The sequence below is a fragment of the Lycorma delicatula genome, chromosome 3, assembly GCF_047948215.1.
Source record: "Lycorma delicatula isolate Av1 chromosome 3, ASM4794821v1, whole genome shotgun sequence".
In the NCBI taxonomy this organism is placed as follows: domain Eukaryota; kingdom Metazoa; phylum Arthropoda; class Insecta; order Hemiptera; family Fulgoridae; genus Lycorma; species Lycorma delicatula.
In genome coordinates, this window is record NC_134457.1 from 36,879,057 (window position 1) to 36,892,567 (window position 13,511).

The following is a 13,511-nucleotide window of genomic DNA, read 5'->3' on the forward strand; positions in this document are numbered from 1 at the left end:
TATTATTAATATTATTATTATTATTATTATTATTAACTTTTATCTATACGACACATCAGAAATGTACGACTTTTCTTAATCAGCAATTCACGAAGATACGAATAATACGGATCTAGTAATATGAGTAATAAAGGGACTTTTACTCTATCATAATATTTCATGTAAGATTGTTGAATTAATATTTGATGTTAATAAAAACTAATTCAGCAATTGTGTTACTGTCCACTTTATTAAAGAACTGGAGGATCATATTTCACTTTCAAATGAAATAATTTTAAGTGGGGTGCAGCAAAAAAATGTGTATGTGTAATGTTATAGGCGTACAGGGAAATCATATAGTGCCCACATAAAATTTCATTTTTATGATGCCCAAACTTACTAAATTCAACCAAATTAAATCACGCAATGTACGTGAGTATGTATGCTGTATAGGAAAAGATGGCAAGGGAAATTTTTTTTTTTTTAATCTCCGAGACCATCGTTAGGTGTTGCTTCAGAGGAAGAAATGAATGACAATTTTTGTATCGTGTGAAATTGCCATGCCTGACTGGGATCCGAACCCGGGACCTCCGGATGAATGGCCGAGACCCTACCACTCGCGCCACAGAGGCTGGCAATAATCCTCTCTTTAAGGTCATCGATATTCACTACACAAGTTTGGTATACATTATTCTTAATGAATCCCCACACGAGTTATATCGGTTGATCGAAGTGGCCAAGCAATGGGTGTATCGCGTTAGCACTAAGAAACACCAACGGGATTGGACTCCATCTTCTTGAAATATGATTTCGAGTTTTAAATCTTCAAACTTAGGATAAAAAATCCTTTAATTAATTTTACTCATAAACTATTGTTATTGTTAAAGTACATATACTTCGCATTGCATTTTTCAACTAAAATACATTACATGTTTATTTAATTTATTTTGGAAAAAAAACATTTTTTTTAAACTCCAAGTCCAACCTTATCTTACTTTAGTGCAAATAAATCCAATTAATAATTGAGAACAATGTTTTGATGTGTTTTTGTGAAGTAATGAAGATAAATAAAATAGAATGATATTCTATTTTAAATAATCAAACAATGCTATCTACATGAAGAGGGGGGAAAACATTTAATTTTAATTATAGATATTGTTTCCTTCTGAAGTTTTATTTCTTAATCTATACATTCTTTGAGATATATAAACACATTTGAAAGAATAAATCTGACACATTTTAACATTGTATCTTACTCATAACTGATGCACTTATTCTTCTGAGATTTTTTAAAATATAAGTAGTTTGAAATTTTTCTCTAAAAAATACATAGAACTGAAATTGAAACAAAAAAGAAATGTTTCATACAGATTGCATATTCTTAGTTATATTGGTATGTATAATATAATATATATTTTTTTACTGCTTTATTGCTTCGCAAAAAAATCATTACTGGTTTGTTTTCTAATTGCTATCAAAATGTAGTAGGTATCTGACGGAATTAATAAAAACGCATATGGATTGTTTTATGCTGTTTACTATAAAGTTTATATTGTTTTTTTTAGTTTTTTGCATTAAAAATAATCTTATTAAATAAACTTATTAAAATCATTGGTTTAATAGTCCTAAATAAATGAAAATTCTAGACTATCAAAAATAATTTGTATAAATCTGTTTATCTAACTCATCATAAAGTACAAATTAACATGTGTTATAAATAATTAAATCCTTTTGGCTATAGCTTTTTCATTTGAAATATTGTACAATTTTTTTTTAACTCTACAGACTTAAATTTTTGAAGGTTTTCTCTTAATTATATTAAAACACTGTAACAGAAATCAAGCTTTTGTCAATATCTACTCCCTTCTAGTTAGAGAAAAATTAAAGGTTATTTTTATACTAGTAGAAGGATATAAAACTTCTAAAAGTTGTAAATGTATTCAAAAATATATACATTTACTCTTTTTCTAATACCACATTCAATAAATTGTAATATATAAAGACTCTTCAGGAATATTGAAACCATTCCTTAGGATTTCGTATTCCATTACCATCCTTGACTAGGGACAGAAAGGGCACCTGATGAAAAAGAAACAAAAGTACAACTGTATTGTCAAAAATGTTTGCATAATAATAATAATTCAACTGCATAAATTATTTTTTCTTATAATTTGCAATGTTTTAGAACATCAACTACTATAATAATTTTAAATTGCTAAAAATTTAAATTGTTGGAAATTACAAAATAGTTTAAATAATTGGTTCCACCAATCAATATTTGTCGCAAAACAAATATACCACGTTCTTAATGAACAACAAGAAACAAATCCTTTTTTTTCTAAATCACATCTGCTTTATTAATAGATTAACTAATAACTTTAATTGTTTTTTTTTTTAATCGGTAGACTTGGTTTCCTGAAGGTTTTAATCTAATAAAAATTTTCGAAAGGAGTTGAATTTACCCAAACAATTGAAATTGAACAATTTTTTTTCATGATTTTATTTTGTGTATAAAAATCCATCCACCTTTTTGTCACTAAAAGCATTATACTATACGTTATGAAAAATGAAGTAAATAGAACTAACGTTTAAATTTTTAAAACTGAACTAGATAATTTATTTTCTTTTTTTTAATATTTTGATTTTTAAATAAAAATATTTATTTTTAAAGATTATACTACTGAATAAGAACAAAACCTTATATTTTTAATTTATTTCTTTGAAGAAGAAAACTAGAAAATTAAATTTTTACTGGTAGGTAACATTATAATTTAAGAAATCAAAATTCAATTAAAAAAATCTATTTCAAGAATATTTTGAAAACTTTTTCTATGTATTTTGATGTTTTTATTAGCACTGCATTATACATGAAATGTCTTAAAAGAAAAACTGCACAGCAATATTATTCTCTATATAAGTAGCAACTTATACTAAAAATAATACAATCAATGCAGGTTTTAATAAAAGTGCTATTTAAAAACAGCTTGCATAAGTAACATAAATTTACCGGCTAAGCCAGTGAAGGCCTGAAATTCAATCGGTTTAACCTCTATTTATAATGTTATGATAAAATAATTTCTTTTATTGAAAATATTACCAAAATCATGAATTTTCTTTTTGTAAAATGGTTTATTTCTAATTTTTTGATGTATAGTTGTATTTATTTATATAAATACAAACAAACTGATTATTTTTATATTTGTGGAGGAATTAATAAAAATGTAATCGTGTGGCTTTCGTTTTGTGTTCTTTTTATGATTAAAATGTTCACTGAAATTTATTTTAAATAAATTAAAATAAAAAATGTTGAATATAATTTTTTTTAAATTTAGGAGTTCTTCCTTTAATAGTAGGGATATTAAGTTATTTTAGTAATGACTTTATCGTTTAACGACATTAAATGACAGTCTCAATAATTGGCAGGGTTATTCTCAATAATAACTGACATCCCATGATGATCCTGCCAGAGAAATTGAGAGGTTGGGTGATTTCCCAATGTCTTCAACACTGAGCCAAATTGCATAACAGTATATTAAACCAATAGAATTAGAATAGAAAGAAAGAGTAAAAGCTAATCCTTCTGGAAATATTAACTTACTGAACTCATCACAATTAAATGCCAATGTTTAACAGCGATTGAAAAAAAGCGGAATTTAATGAAAAATCATTGTATTTTACTTTATTGTGGATTTTTATTTTCAAGTTTGGTACAATTTATTTTACAAAAAACTTTTTTTTATCTAGATTTATTTTAATTCAAACCTTATTTAGTTTTATTATAATTCAAATTTATAATGTACTTTTTAATTCAGATCATCTGCCTGCAAAATTAAATTTTTCATTTATGAAAATCTTCTACATATGTTATGTGAAAAATACCTTATGTTATGCCTTATAGTTGTAGGAGTTGTAGAAATACAGTGACAGTACGATCACTACCTTAAATAATATAAAAACGTTGTTTTTAAATGTAGTTTTGCGTTTTTTCATTAGTCTCATTTTCAGTATAAACAGCTGTTGAATTATCCATGAAAAAATAAATAACATGGTTATCCTTGAACCTTTTGAAAGGATTACTAATAAAAGCTTTGTATAGTTATAAATACTCTGATTTTTGTAATTCTGTTGAGGTCAAACTACATGAGATACAAAAAACCATATTACATGAATGATAACAATAGATAAACTTGTTATTAGGTTTGTTATCATAGTAACATTCATTATGCATAAACACTAAGTCATTAAGTACCATATGTTTATATTTTTTGTTTGATGAATTAATTCGTCTCAGAAGTTTACAGAGAAGCTTGTACGTAGAAATAGGAAATTGAATTTTGTAATGTATGAAAAATTCCACTTCTTACCAGGATTTGAACCTGGGACTGCCAGATGAAAGGACGAGGTGCTACCTTCCTGTCAGGGAGATTGACGGATTTCCGTGGATTTTGAAATGTGTTAATGAAAACTTAATTAGTAAGATTGTGTGAAAATAAAGATTTTATATTTTAAACAATAAAAAGTGAACTACACTCTCTTTTAGAAAGTTTCTGATCAGATTAGCAAATGTCTATCAATAAAATAAGGGATAGAATGAAATTAATGTTCAGATAAGTGTAAAATGTAATTATTTCAGAAGTACACTAATTAATTTTACTCATAAGCTATTATTATTCTTAAAATACATACACTCTGCATTGCATTTGTCAATTAAAATATTATATGTTTACTATACATATATGTTTATATACTATAAATACTATAAATATACTATAATTATATACTATAAATTTATATATGTATATATACTATATATATGTTATATGTTTATTATATGTTTACTATATATGTTTAATATTATATTATACGTTTACTTTATTTATTTTGAAAAAAACATATTTTCTTTTAAACTCCAAGTCCAATCTTATCTTACTTTAGTGCAAATCAAACAATTACTAATTGAGAAAAATGTTTTGATGTGTTTTTGTTAAGTAACTAAGATAAATAAAATAGAATAATATTCTACTTTAAATAATCAAAGAAAGCTATCTACATGAAGAGGGGGGAAAACATTTATTTTAATTATAAATATTGTTTCTTTGTGAAGTTTTATTTTTTAATCTATACATTCTTTGAGATATATAAACACATTTGAAAGAATAAATCTGATACATTTTAACATTATATCTTACTCATAACTGATGCACTTATCCTTCTGAGGTTTTTTAAAATTTAAGTAGTTTGAAATTTTTCTCTAAAAAATACATAGAACTGAAATACAAACAAAAAAACATGTTTCATACAGATTGAATATTCTTAGTTATATTGGTACGTATAATACAGTATTAATTTGATTATTGCTTTATTGCTGTTCATAAAAAAATCATTAGTGATTTGTTTTCAAATTAATATAAAAACATTCACATTAATATATAAACAGATGGAATTAATAAAAATGCATATACATAGTTTTATGCTGTTACTATAAAGTTTATATTCCTTTTTTATTTCTTTCACATTCAAAATAATCATTCTGAAATAATCTTTTTAAAAGTATTGGTTTAGTACTGCTAAATAAATGAAAATTCTAGACTATAAGAAATAATTTGTATATTTCAATAGCTTTTTCAATTGAAACATTGTGCCATTGTTTTTTTTAACTCTTACAGACTTAAATTACGGACTTATTGGAAGGTTTTCTCTTACATATAATAAGACAATGTAACAGAAATGCTATTTTTTTTCTTATTCACATTGTTTTATCAAATTAACTAGTAATTTAATTTTTTTTGTTGTAATTATTAGATTCAGTTTCCCAAAGATTTTAATCTGAAAAAATATTTTCTAAAGGAGTTGAATTTATCCAAATAAGTGAACAATTTTTTTCATGATTTTATTTTGTGTATAAAAATCCTTCCAACTTTTTTGAAATTAAAATGCATTATATTTTATATTATGAAAAATGAAGTAAATAAAACTAAAGTTTACATTTTTAAAACTGAACACTATTGCGAAGAGAGAGTGGTAATATGTTCCGATTCATTAAGTGCACTCGTCGCAATTCGGAACAAGAACATTAAGGATGTCCTAATTGCAAACATCCTGTCCATTTTATACGTACTAAAACAACGAGGACAGCGATGCGTATTTGTATGGACTCCGGGGCATGCTGGTATTACAGGTAATGAAATCGCAGACGAAGCTGCCAGAAAGGCAACAGTCTGCGATGATTTGGATGCATTTCCTGTAAGAGTGGCAGATGTTAAAAACCGTCTAACAAACATAGTAAGAAACAAGTGGAACGCTGAATGGAGGAGTTTAAATACAAAATTAAACTCAGTTAAAACTTCTCCTTATAAATGGAAAAGCGACTTTAAGTTGACTCGCCGTGAACAAGTAGCGGTGACCAGACTTAGAATCGGTCACACGCGATTAACAAATTTATATTTGTTAACCGGCGAAGTGAGACCAATGTGCGGTGTTTGTAATAAAACACTGACAATCAAGCATCTAATAGAAGAGTGTACCATATATGAGGACCTCAGAAAGAGGTTCTGTCTTACAAATAATATTAGTGCTGATCTGGATAATGGAAATGAAGAAAATATAGTTGCATTTTTACACGCCAGTGGACTTCTTAAAAGTCTATAAAATGGAAGTTTAAAGCTGTGGTAAAAGATACTCTAAGCGGTAGTTTTATATATACATATAAGGGAGTCTCGAAGCCTGGCACGTATAGTGACGGGAGGTAGCCCTCTTGCCTAGGCCATTTTGGCTCACCTGCATTCAAGAGCAGTGAGTCGGGGTGTGTCCGATGATGGCATGGGGGACCCTCAAGGGTGGATTGAGGGCGCGAGGCTATGGGTGTACGCCGTGCATGCCTATGGCCTGATATAAGAAGGATTCAACTGCCACGGCACCCTGGCACGACTGATATACTGCTCAACGGCGGTTCTGGTCGCCCCGAGGGTGCCTAAGCAAACTATAAATGAGACTTCGTAGAAGAAAGAAAGATATGGTATTGATTAGTTTAATTTTAATTTTAAGTTCATGGTCTTTTGAGAACCTATCTCAAATTTTAATATTGGGGCCCTTTACACCCCATAAGTGTTTGTGATTGTCCTTGTCTTTCATGTTTTAATGTTTATTGTGAAGTTTGTGTTTTTAAATAAAATGTAAGGGCCCTTTACACCCTTACATATGACGATCCTGATGGAGATAATAATTTCTTTTAAAGAATGTGACGAGGGCTAATGACCTTAGCAGTCGATGCCCGTAAAAATTCAGTTAAAAAAAAAAAATAATAATAATAATAATTCAACTGCATAAATAATTTTTTCTTATAATCTGCAATGTTTTAGAACATCAACTACTATAATAATTTGAAATTGCTAAAAATTTAAATTGTTGGAAATTACAAAATAGTGAAAGTTTATTACTATTACATTAAGTTAAGATTATATTCAACATCAAGCATGAATCTTCAAACGTTTTTAAATAATTGGTTCCGCCAATCAATATTTGTCGCAAAACAAATATACCACGTTCTTAATGAACAACAAGAAACAAATCCTTTTTTTCTAAATCACATCTGCTTTATTAATAGATTAACTAATAACTTTAATTGTTTTTTTTTTAATCGGTAGACTTGGTTTCCTGAAGGTTTTAATCTAATAAAAATTTTCGAAAGGAGTTGAATTTACCCAAACAATTGAAATTGAACAATATTTCTTACATGATTTTATTTTGTGTATAAAAATCCATGCACCTTTTTGTCACTAAAAGCATTATACTATACGTTATGAAAAATGAAGTAAATAGAACTAAAGTTTAAATTTTTAAAACTGAACTAGATAATTTATTTTCATTTTTTTTTAATGTTTTAATTTTTAAATAAAAATATTTATTTTTAAAGATTATACTGAATAAGAACAAAACCTTATATTTGTAATTTATTTCTTTGAAGAAGGAAACTATAAAATTAAATTTTTACTGGTAGGTAACATTATAATTTAAGAAATCAAAATTCAATTAAAAAAATCTATTTCAAGAATATTTTGAAAACTTTTTCTATGTATTTTGATGTTTTTATTAGCACTGCATTATACATGAAATGTCTTAAAAGAAAAACTGCACAGCAATATTATTCTCTATATAAGTAGCAACTTATACTAAAAATAATACAATCAATGCAGGTTTTAATAAAAGTGCTATTTAAAAACAGCTTGCATAAGTAACATAAATTTACCGGCTAAGCCAGTGAAGGTCTGAAATTCAATCGGTTTAACCTCTATTTATAATGTTATGATAAAATAATTTCTTTTATTGAAAACATTACCAAAATCATGAATTTTCTTTTTGTAAAATGGTTTATTTCTAATTTTATGATGTGTAGTTGTATTTATTTATATAAATACAAAAAAAACTGATTATTTTTATATTTGTGGAGGAATTAATAAAAATGTAATCGTGTGGCTTTCGTTTTGTGTTCTTTTTATGATTAAAATGTTCACTGAAATTTATTTTAAATAAATTAAAATAAAAAATTTTGAATATAATTTTTTTAAATTTAGGAGTTCTTCCTTTAATGGTAGGGATATTAAGTTATTTTAGTTAAGGATATCAGGATTCATTAGTAATAAATCAGCACAAAAAAAAAGGAAATGAAGTTGATTCAAACCGATGTACCTTCCCCTAGTATGAACCAAATATTTCATTAATTAAAATTTTATTCGGTTATAACTCTGAAACCAATCAAAATAAGTACACTTATGTTAACCGTTGAAAAGCTCTCAATCAAGGCTTATTATTGCAGTTAAGAAAAAGAGCAAAAAATCTTTTTTTTTTGGAGGGGGTTTTGAGCTTTGTTGGACTATTTTATTCGAGTCGATTGCAATCAGAAGGGGAGGTAGAAAACAGAGGATGTTACTACGTCCTAAATGCAGAATTTCAACATCCTACGAATAATCGTTTTTTAGTTATTTGAAATTCATACGTACGTACAGACGTCACGTCGACACTAGTCAAAATGGATTCAGGGATGTTCAAAATGGATATTTCCGTTGAAATCTGAAAATCGAAATTTTTCACGAACACAATATTTCCTTTTTACTTTGTACAAGGAAGTAAAAAAAACCAATTTGAAAATTTTTTTGCACGTTTATATACTTTAAAATATAGCCGGGATCGTAAAAATACAGTTTCTACTACAATAACAGATTATATAAATTATTTAATTTCAAGATACTATAAAACTTAGCAGTTGCCAGATAAAATTCAAAAAAGTTTACATTTAATGTTTAAGGAGAAATTTGTTTTTATTAAAAATATAGACATTACAATTATTGAGAAAGTTATTTTTTTTATATAAAACTTTGAGAATATTCTATATTGAATATTCTACTTTTATTTACCAATTAATAATTTGAAACTACTACAACAAACTTGCAAGTAGAAATTAATGTTTGTTGTTCTTATTACTGTTATTGGTTGTTATAGATGACCACATGATCATTCAACACTTTCTAAATACTGGTTTAAATAGTAAATGCAGCAGAAAATTATCAGATGTTATAATAAAGTTGTTTAAATCTTAAATTGTGTCAAAGTGTTACTGCACAAAAGAAGATTCATAGTACCATTATAACCAAGTGCATTTATAGGCAGTTTTAAAACTTACCTAATTAAGTTTATAATAAATATTTTTTTATTTTCAGGTTTGCTTTGCGTCTGCAATTACTGCTAAAAATCACTATTTAAAAAAAAATCTTCATCACAATGAGAAAGAGATACCTGATAATTATGTTTCTACTGTGAGTTCTAATTGCACCAGTGAAACTTCATGTACTAGCTGTTCTACTTTACGACTGTGCTATCCCAACCCTACCGGCCCTGGATACTTGGAGTACAAAAGAGTGGAGTGTAATGGCACAACACCGTTTTGTGACAAATATTCTGGTAAAATAAAATGTTTTATATAGAACATGCACTTATCTTTTAATAAATATTCATTATGATATTAATTATACACTCAGACATAAGTAATATTTGTTTTGTCATCAATAAGTTAACATCGAAGCTGAGTGAGAATATAATGATATACTTATTGATTATTACTTAAACAATTGCAAATCACTGATTTTTTTTACTTCTGTTTGAAAAAATAACAGAATATAAATCACTGAAAGAGATCATCCAAGCAGAAACTATTTGTAAAAAAAAAACATTTTTTATCGTAATGATAATTAGAATTTATTGATTTTTCTACCATTTTTATTCTCTCATTTTAATAACAATGAATACTTACCAGATATCTATATTTTAGTGTATATATTAGTTTGTATACAGATAAATCATGCATATTTTAATATGATATATTCACGTTCATCATCATCAGAGTGAAATAATATTTTTCTATCTACTTCCAAAGGATTCAATATTTATAATGTTTATTATATTATCATCATCTTAGTAACTGAAAAGCACATGAAACAAAAAAATTATTATAAATTATGGTTATAGATATAGAATATTACAAATTTGCATTATTGCCAATAACTCTTTTTTTAGTGTGCTATCAATAAAATGTGTATACAAAAATTATGTTACTAACAGATTACATACAAAAGACTCTGATAATAATAGAAGATATGTAACTTCTGTTAAGATAATTCTGTAAAAAAAAATGTTGTTTACTACATAATATATTGTTAGCTGATTGATATTATACATACGTTACATATGTTTTTATTTAGTGTTTACATAATTATATGAAAATATTAAATTAGCAGGTTAGATTCATATAGATGGCGTCAAAGAAGTTTCTTTTTTTTCCGGATTTGCCTCCAGGAATTACCATTAACGTATTACTTCGGAGGTTGAATAAGGATGATATTGTATGAGTTGAAATGATGTGTAGTCATGTACGGTCATAGTTCAATCATTCCTGAGATGTGTGGTTAATTGAAAGTCACCACCAAAGAACACCGCTATCCACAATCTATTTAAATGCATATAAAAGTTACCTTTATTAGGACTTGAACGATGGAACTCTCGACTTCCAAATCAGCTGATTTGGGAAGACACGTTCACCACTAGACCAACCCGGTGGTTTGAGGGCGTCATAATGCTAACACAACGATGCGCAGTAGAACAAATTGTGTGTTCGTGAAGGGGGAAGGCGACCATCAGTAGTTATCATTCCTGTTTAGTGCAATCCTGTCTGGTGCTTTGCTTGGTTGTAACAAAAAGGATTGCCTTTTCTTAAAATAGAATTTGTCAATACTCCTTTCACAATTTAAAAAATATTATTTTCAGTGTTAGTTCTGCAGTTAGTGTATTTTCAGTTAGAACTAAAGTGAAAAAAAATTACGGTGTATGATGCCTAAACCAAGATGTAATTGCAGAATGTGAACATTATTTGGCTGATTGTAAAATTATAATCACTTCTTGGTGATTATGATAAATCTGTGCCTTGGTTGTTGTAACACAAATATATATATAATACAAAAATACCGAAAAAAGTACATTTTCACAATGTACATAATTTCAGATAAAATTTCTCACTTAGATAGCCAACAGTTACTACGAAGTGTGTATTTTTTTTTTAAATCTTATGCATGGCCTTTCTGTAAGATAATTCAATTGTGTTTTGACAGTATGATGAATGAGAATATCATCATATGATACATTAAGTTTTGAATCACTTTTCCATGAATAACTACTATTGAAATTATAAATGTAAATGTTTACAGTTATAATACAAGAATTATTTAATTGTAACAATTATAAGTTACCAGTTTTATAATATAAATACAGCCCCCATCAAGATACATAATTAACATCAATAACTGAAGAATCTTCAGCTCAGGTCAGACCTTAAATGATTATAAACACTGCTAGATATAACAATGCAACTCGATTACACTAATGTTGTGGTGTAATAGACAAATATTGTAAAATGATAATACTAATTTGAAAGAATTTCATATTTTTAATAAATGAGTGCTAATCTACAGCAAACCTTTTTCATTTATTAAAATATTATGATTCGGTGTTTTTGACATATAGTGTTAGCTTTTTAAAATACTTCATTTCTGGATGTGAGGTTTCCAATTAAAAAAATAAATTTTTTTTTAGGTAGTTGTTCTTCAGAACCAACATCTGACTGTGGAACAATGGATGAGTTTATATGCTTACGTGATGGGATATTTCCAGATCCAAACAATGCTTCTAGATATTACACTTGTAAAAATTTACGAAGTTACTCCTTTCAGTGTCAGAATAATTATTGTTATGATATTGGCTGGAATAAGTGTAACAGCTGGTGTAATTACTGGGATTACTGTTCTGGATATAATGGGCGAAAAAAACACTACCCATTTACAGACAATATTTATACTTACTGCATAGGTGGTTTGCCTACTCTAGTTAATCGCTGTGATGTAAATAGTTATATAAATGAAACAAGCCAACGATGTGAACCTTATTGTACATCAGAAGGATTTTTGCGAGATGAAAATGATTGTACCAAATTTTATCGATGTAACAGAGAAACGCATGGTTACAAAAGAACACCCTTACAGTGCCCAGAAGGAGAAGCATACAGCACATATGAATTTCGTTGTTTACCTCTGTCGCAGATACCAACGTGTAATGCTAGTTCAGCAAGTTTGGCAATAACTTTATTTGATAAATAATATGGAAAGAAGAAGCCTTTTTGTGAAAACTATATATAATATTTAGGGTAATTACTTTAATAATATTCATATAATTTAAATGATGATGGAAAGCAGGAATGGGTAACATACTGTTAAGGACATGATGTAATTCACAGCATGGAAATCTCACGGATTATCATTTTTCTGTATTTTTATTACCTTCGCATTCAGTGTCATGTTTTTCCGTTTGTAAAATATTTCTTAATAGCTGTTTTTATCACCTAGCCATTCCTATTCCTATTTTATTGTACTACTATTACTAGTATCTAAATATTTTTGTGTCTGCATACGACGTATTATTGCTTATAAATAAATCATGAAGTAACAAATTGTAATTGAATGGTTTTTGAAATGTCTGTTGAAGATCATTTGCAGATTTAATTTTTCCCAATATCTTTCTTCTTTAGCTTAAAAATCTTAAATATAATTAAATTTAATTATTACATAACTGACTTATTTAAAAAAAATAATAATGAATTTATAAAAAACCGTTACTGTTGAACAGAGAATCAAATAATGCAAAGTAAAAATACTTTTCAATTGACATCTGCTTTAACTTGTTTTATTCACAAAGCACTTCTATTTCCAATGAAAGTCCTTTTGACTTCTAATTACCTTTTCATTCCTCTTTTCTTGTACTACAATTATTAGAATTTAATCTTTTTTTTTATTGTCATACCATCTATTATTGCACGTAAATAAATAATGAAATATCACTTAATAATTAAACGTCTAGTAATAACATTATTTACAGGTTTTCCAATAACTTTCTTCTTTAGCCTAAAAATTCTATATGAAATTAATTTATTATTATAA

The 13,511-nt window shown here is 27.1% G+C and overlaps 1 protein-coding gene across 1 annotated transcript; it reads left to right on the forward strand.

Annotated features, from left to right (window-relative positions):
- The first annotated feature begins 1,211 nt into the window (after window positions 1–1,211).
- Window positions 1,212–13,235, forward strand: LOC142321510 (uncharacterized). The gene is made up of 3 exons (XM_075359649.1): window positions 1,212–1,372; window positions 9,693–9,933; window positions 12,115–13,235. The coding sequence occupies exons 1-3, from the start codon at window positions 1,337–1,339 to the stop codon at window positions 12,672–12,674; spliced, it is 837 nt and encodes a 278-aa protein (XP_075215764.1). The 5' UTR covers window positions 1,212–1,336; the 3' UTR covers window positions 12,675–13,235.
- Window positions 13,236–13,511: the final 276 nt, after the last annotated feature.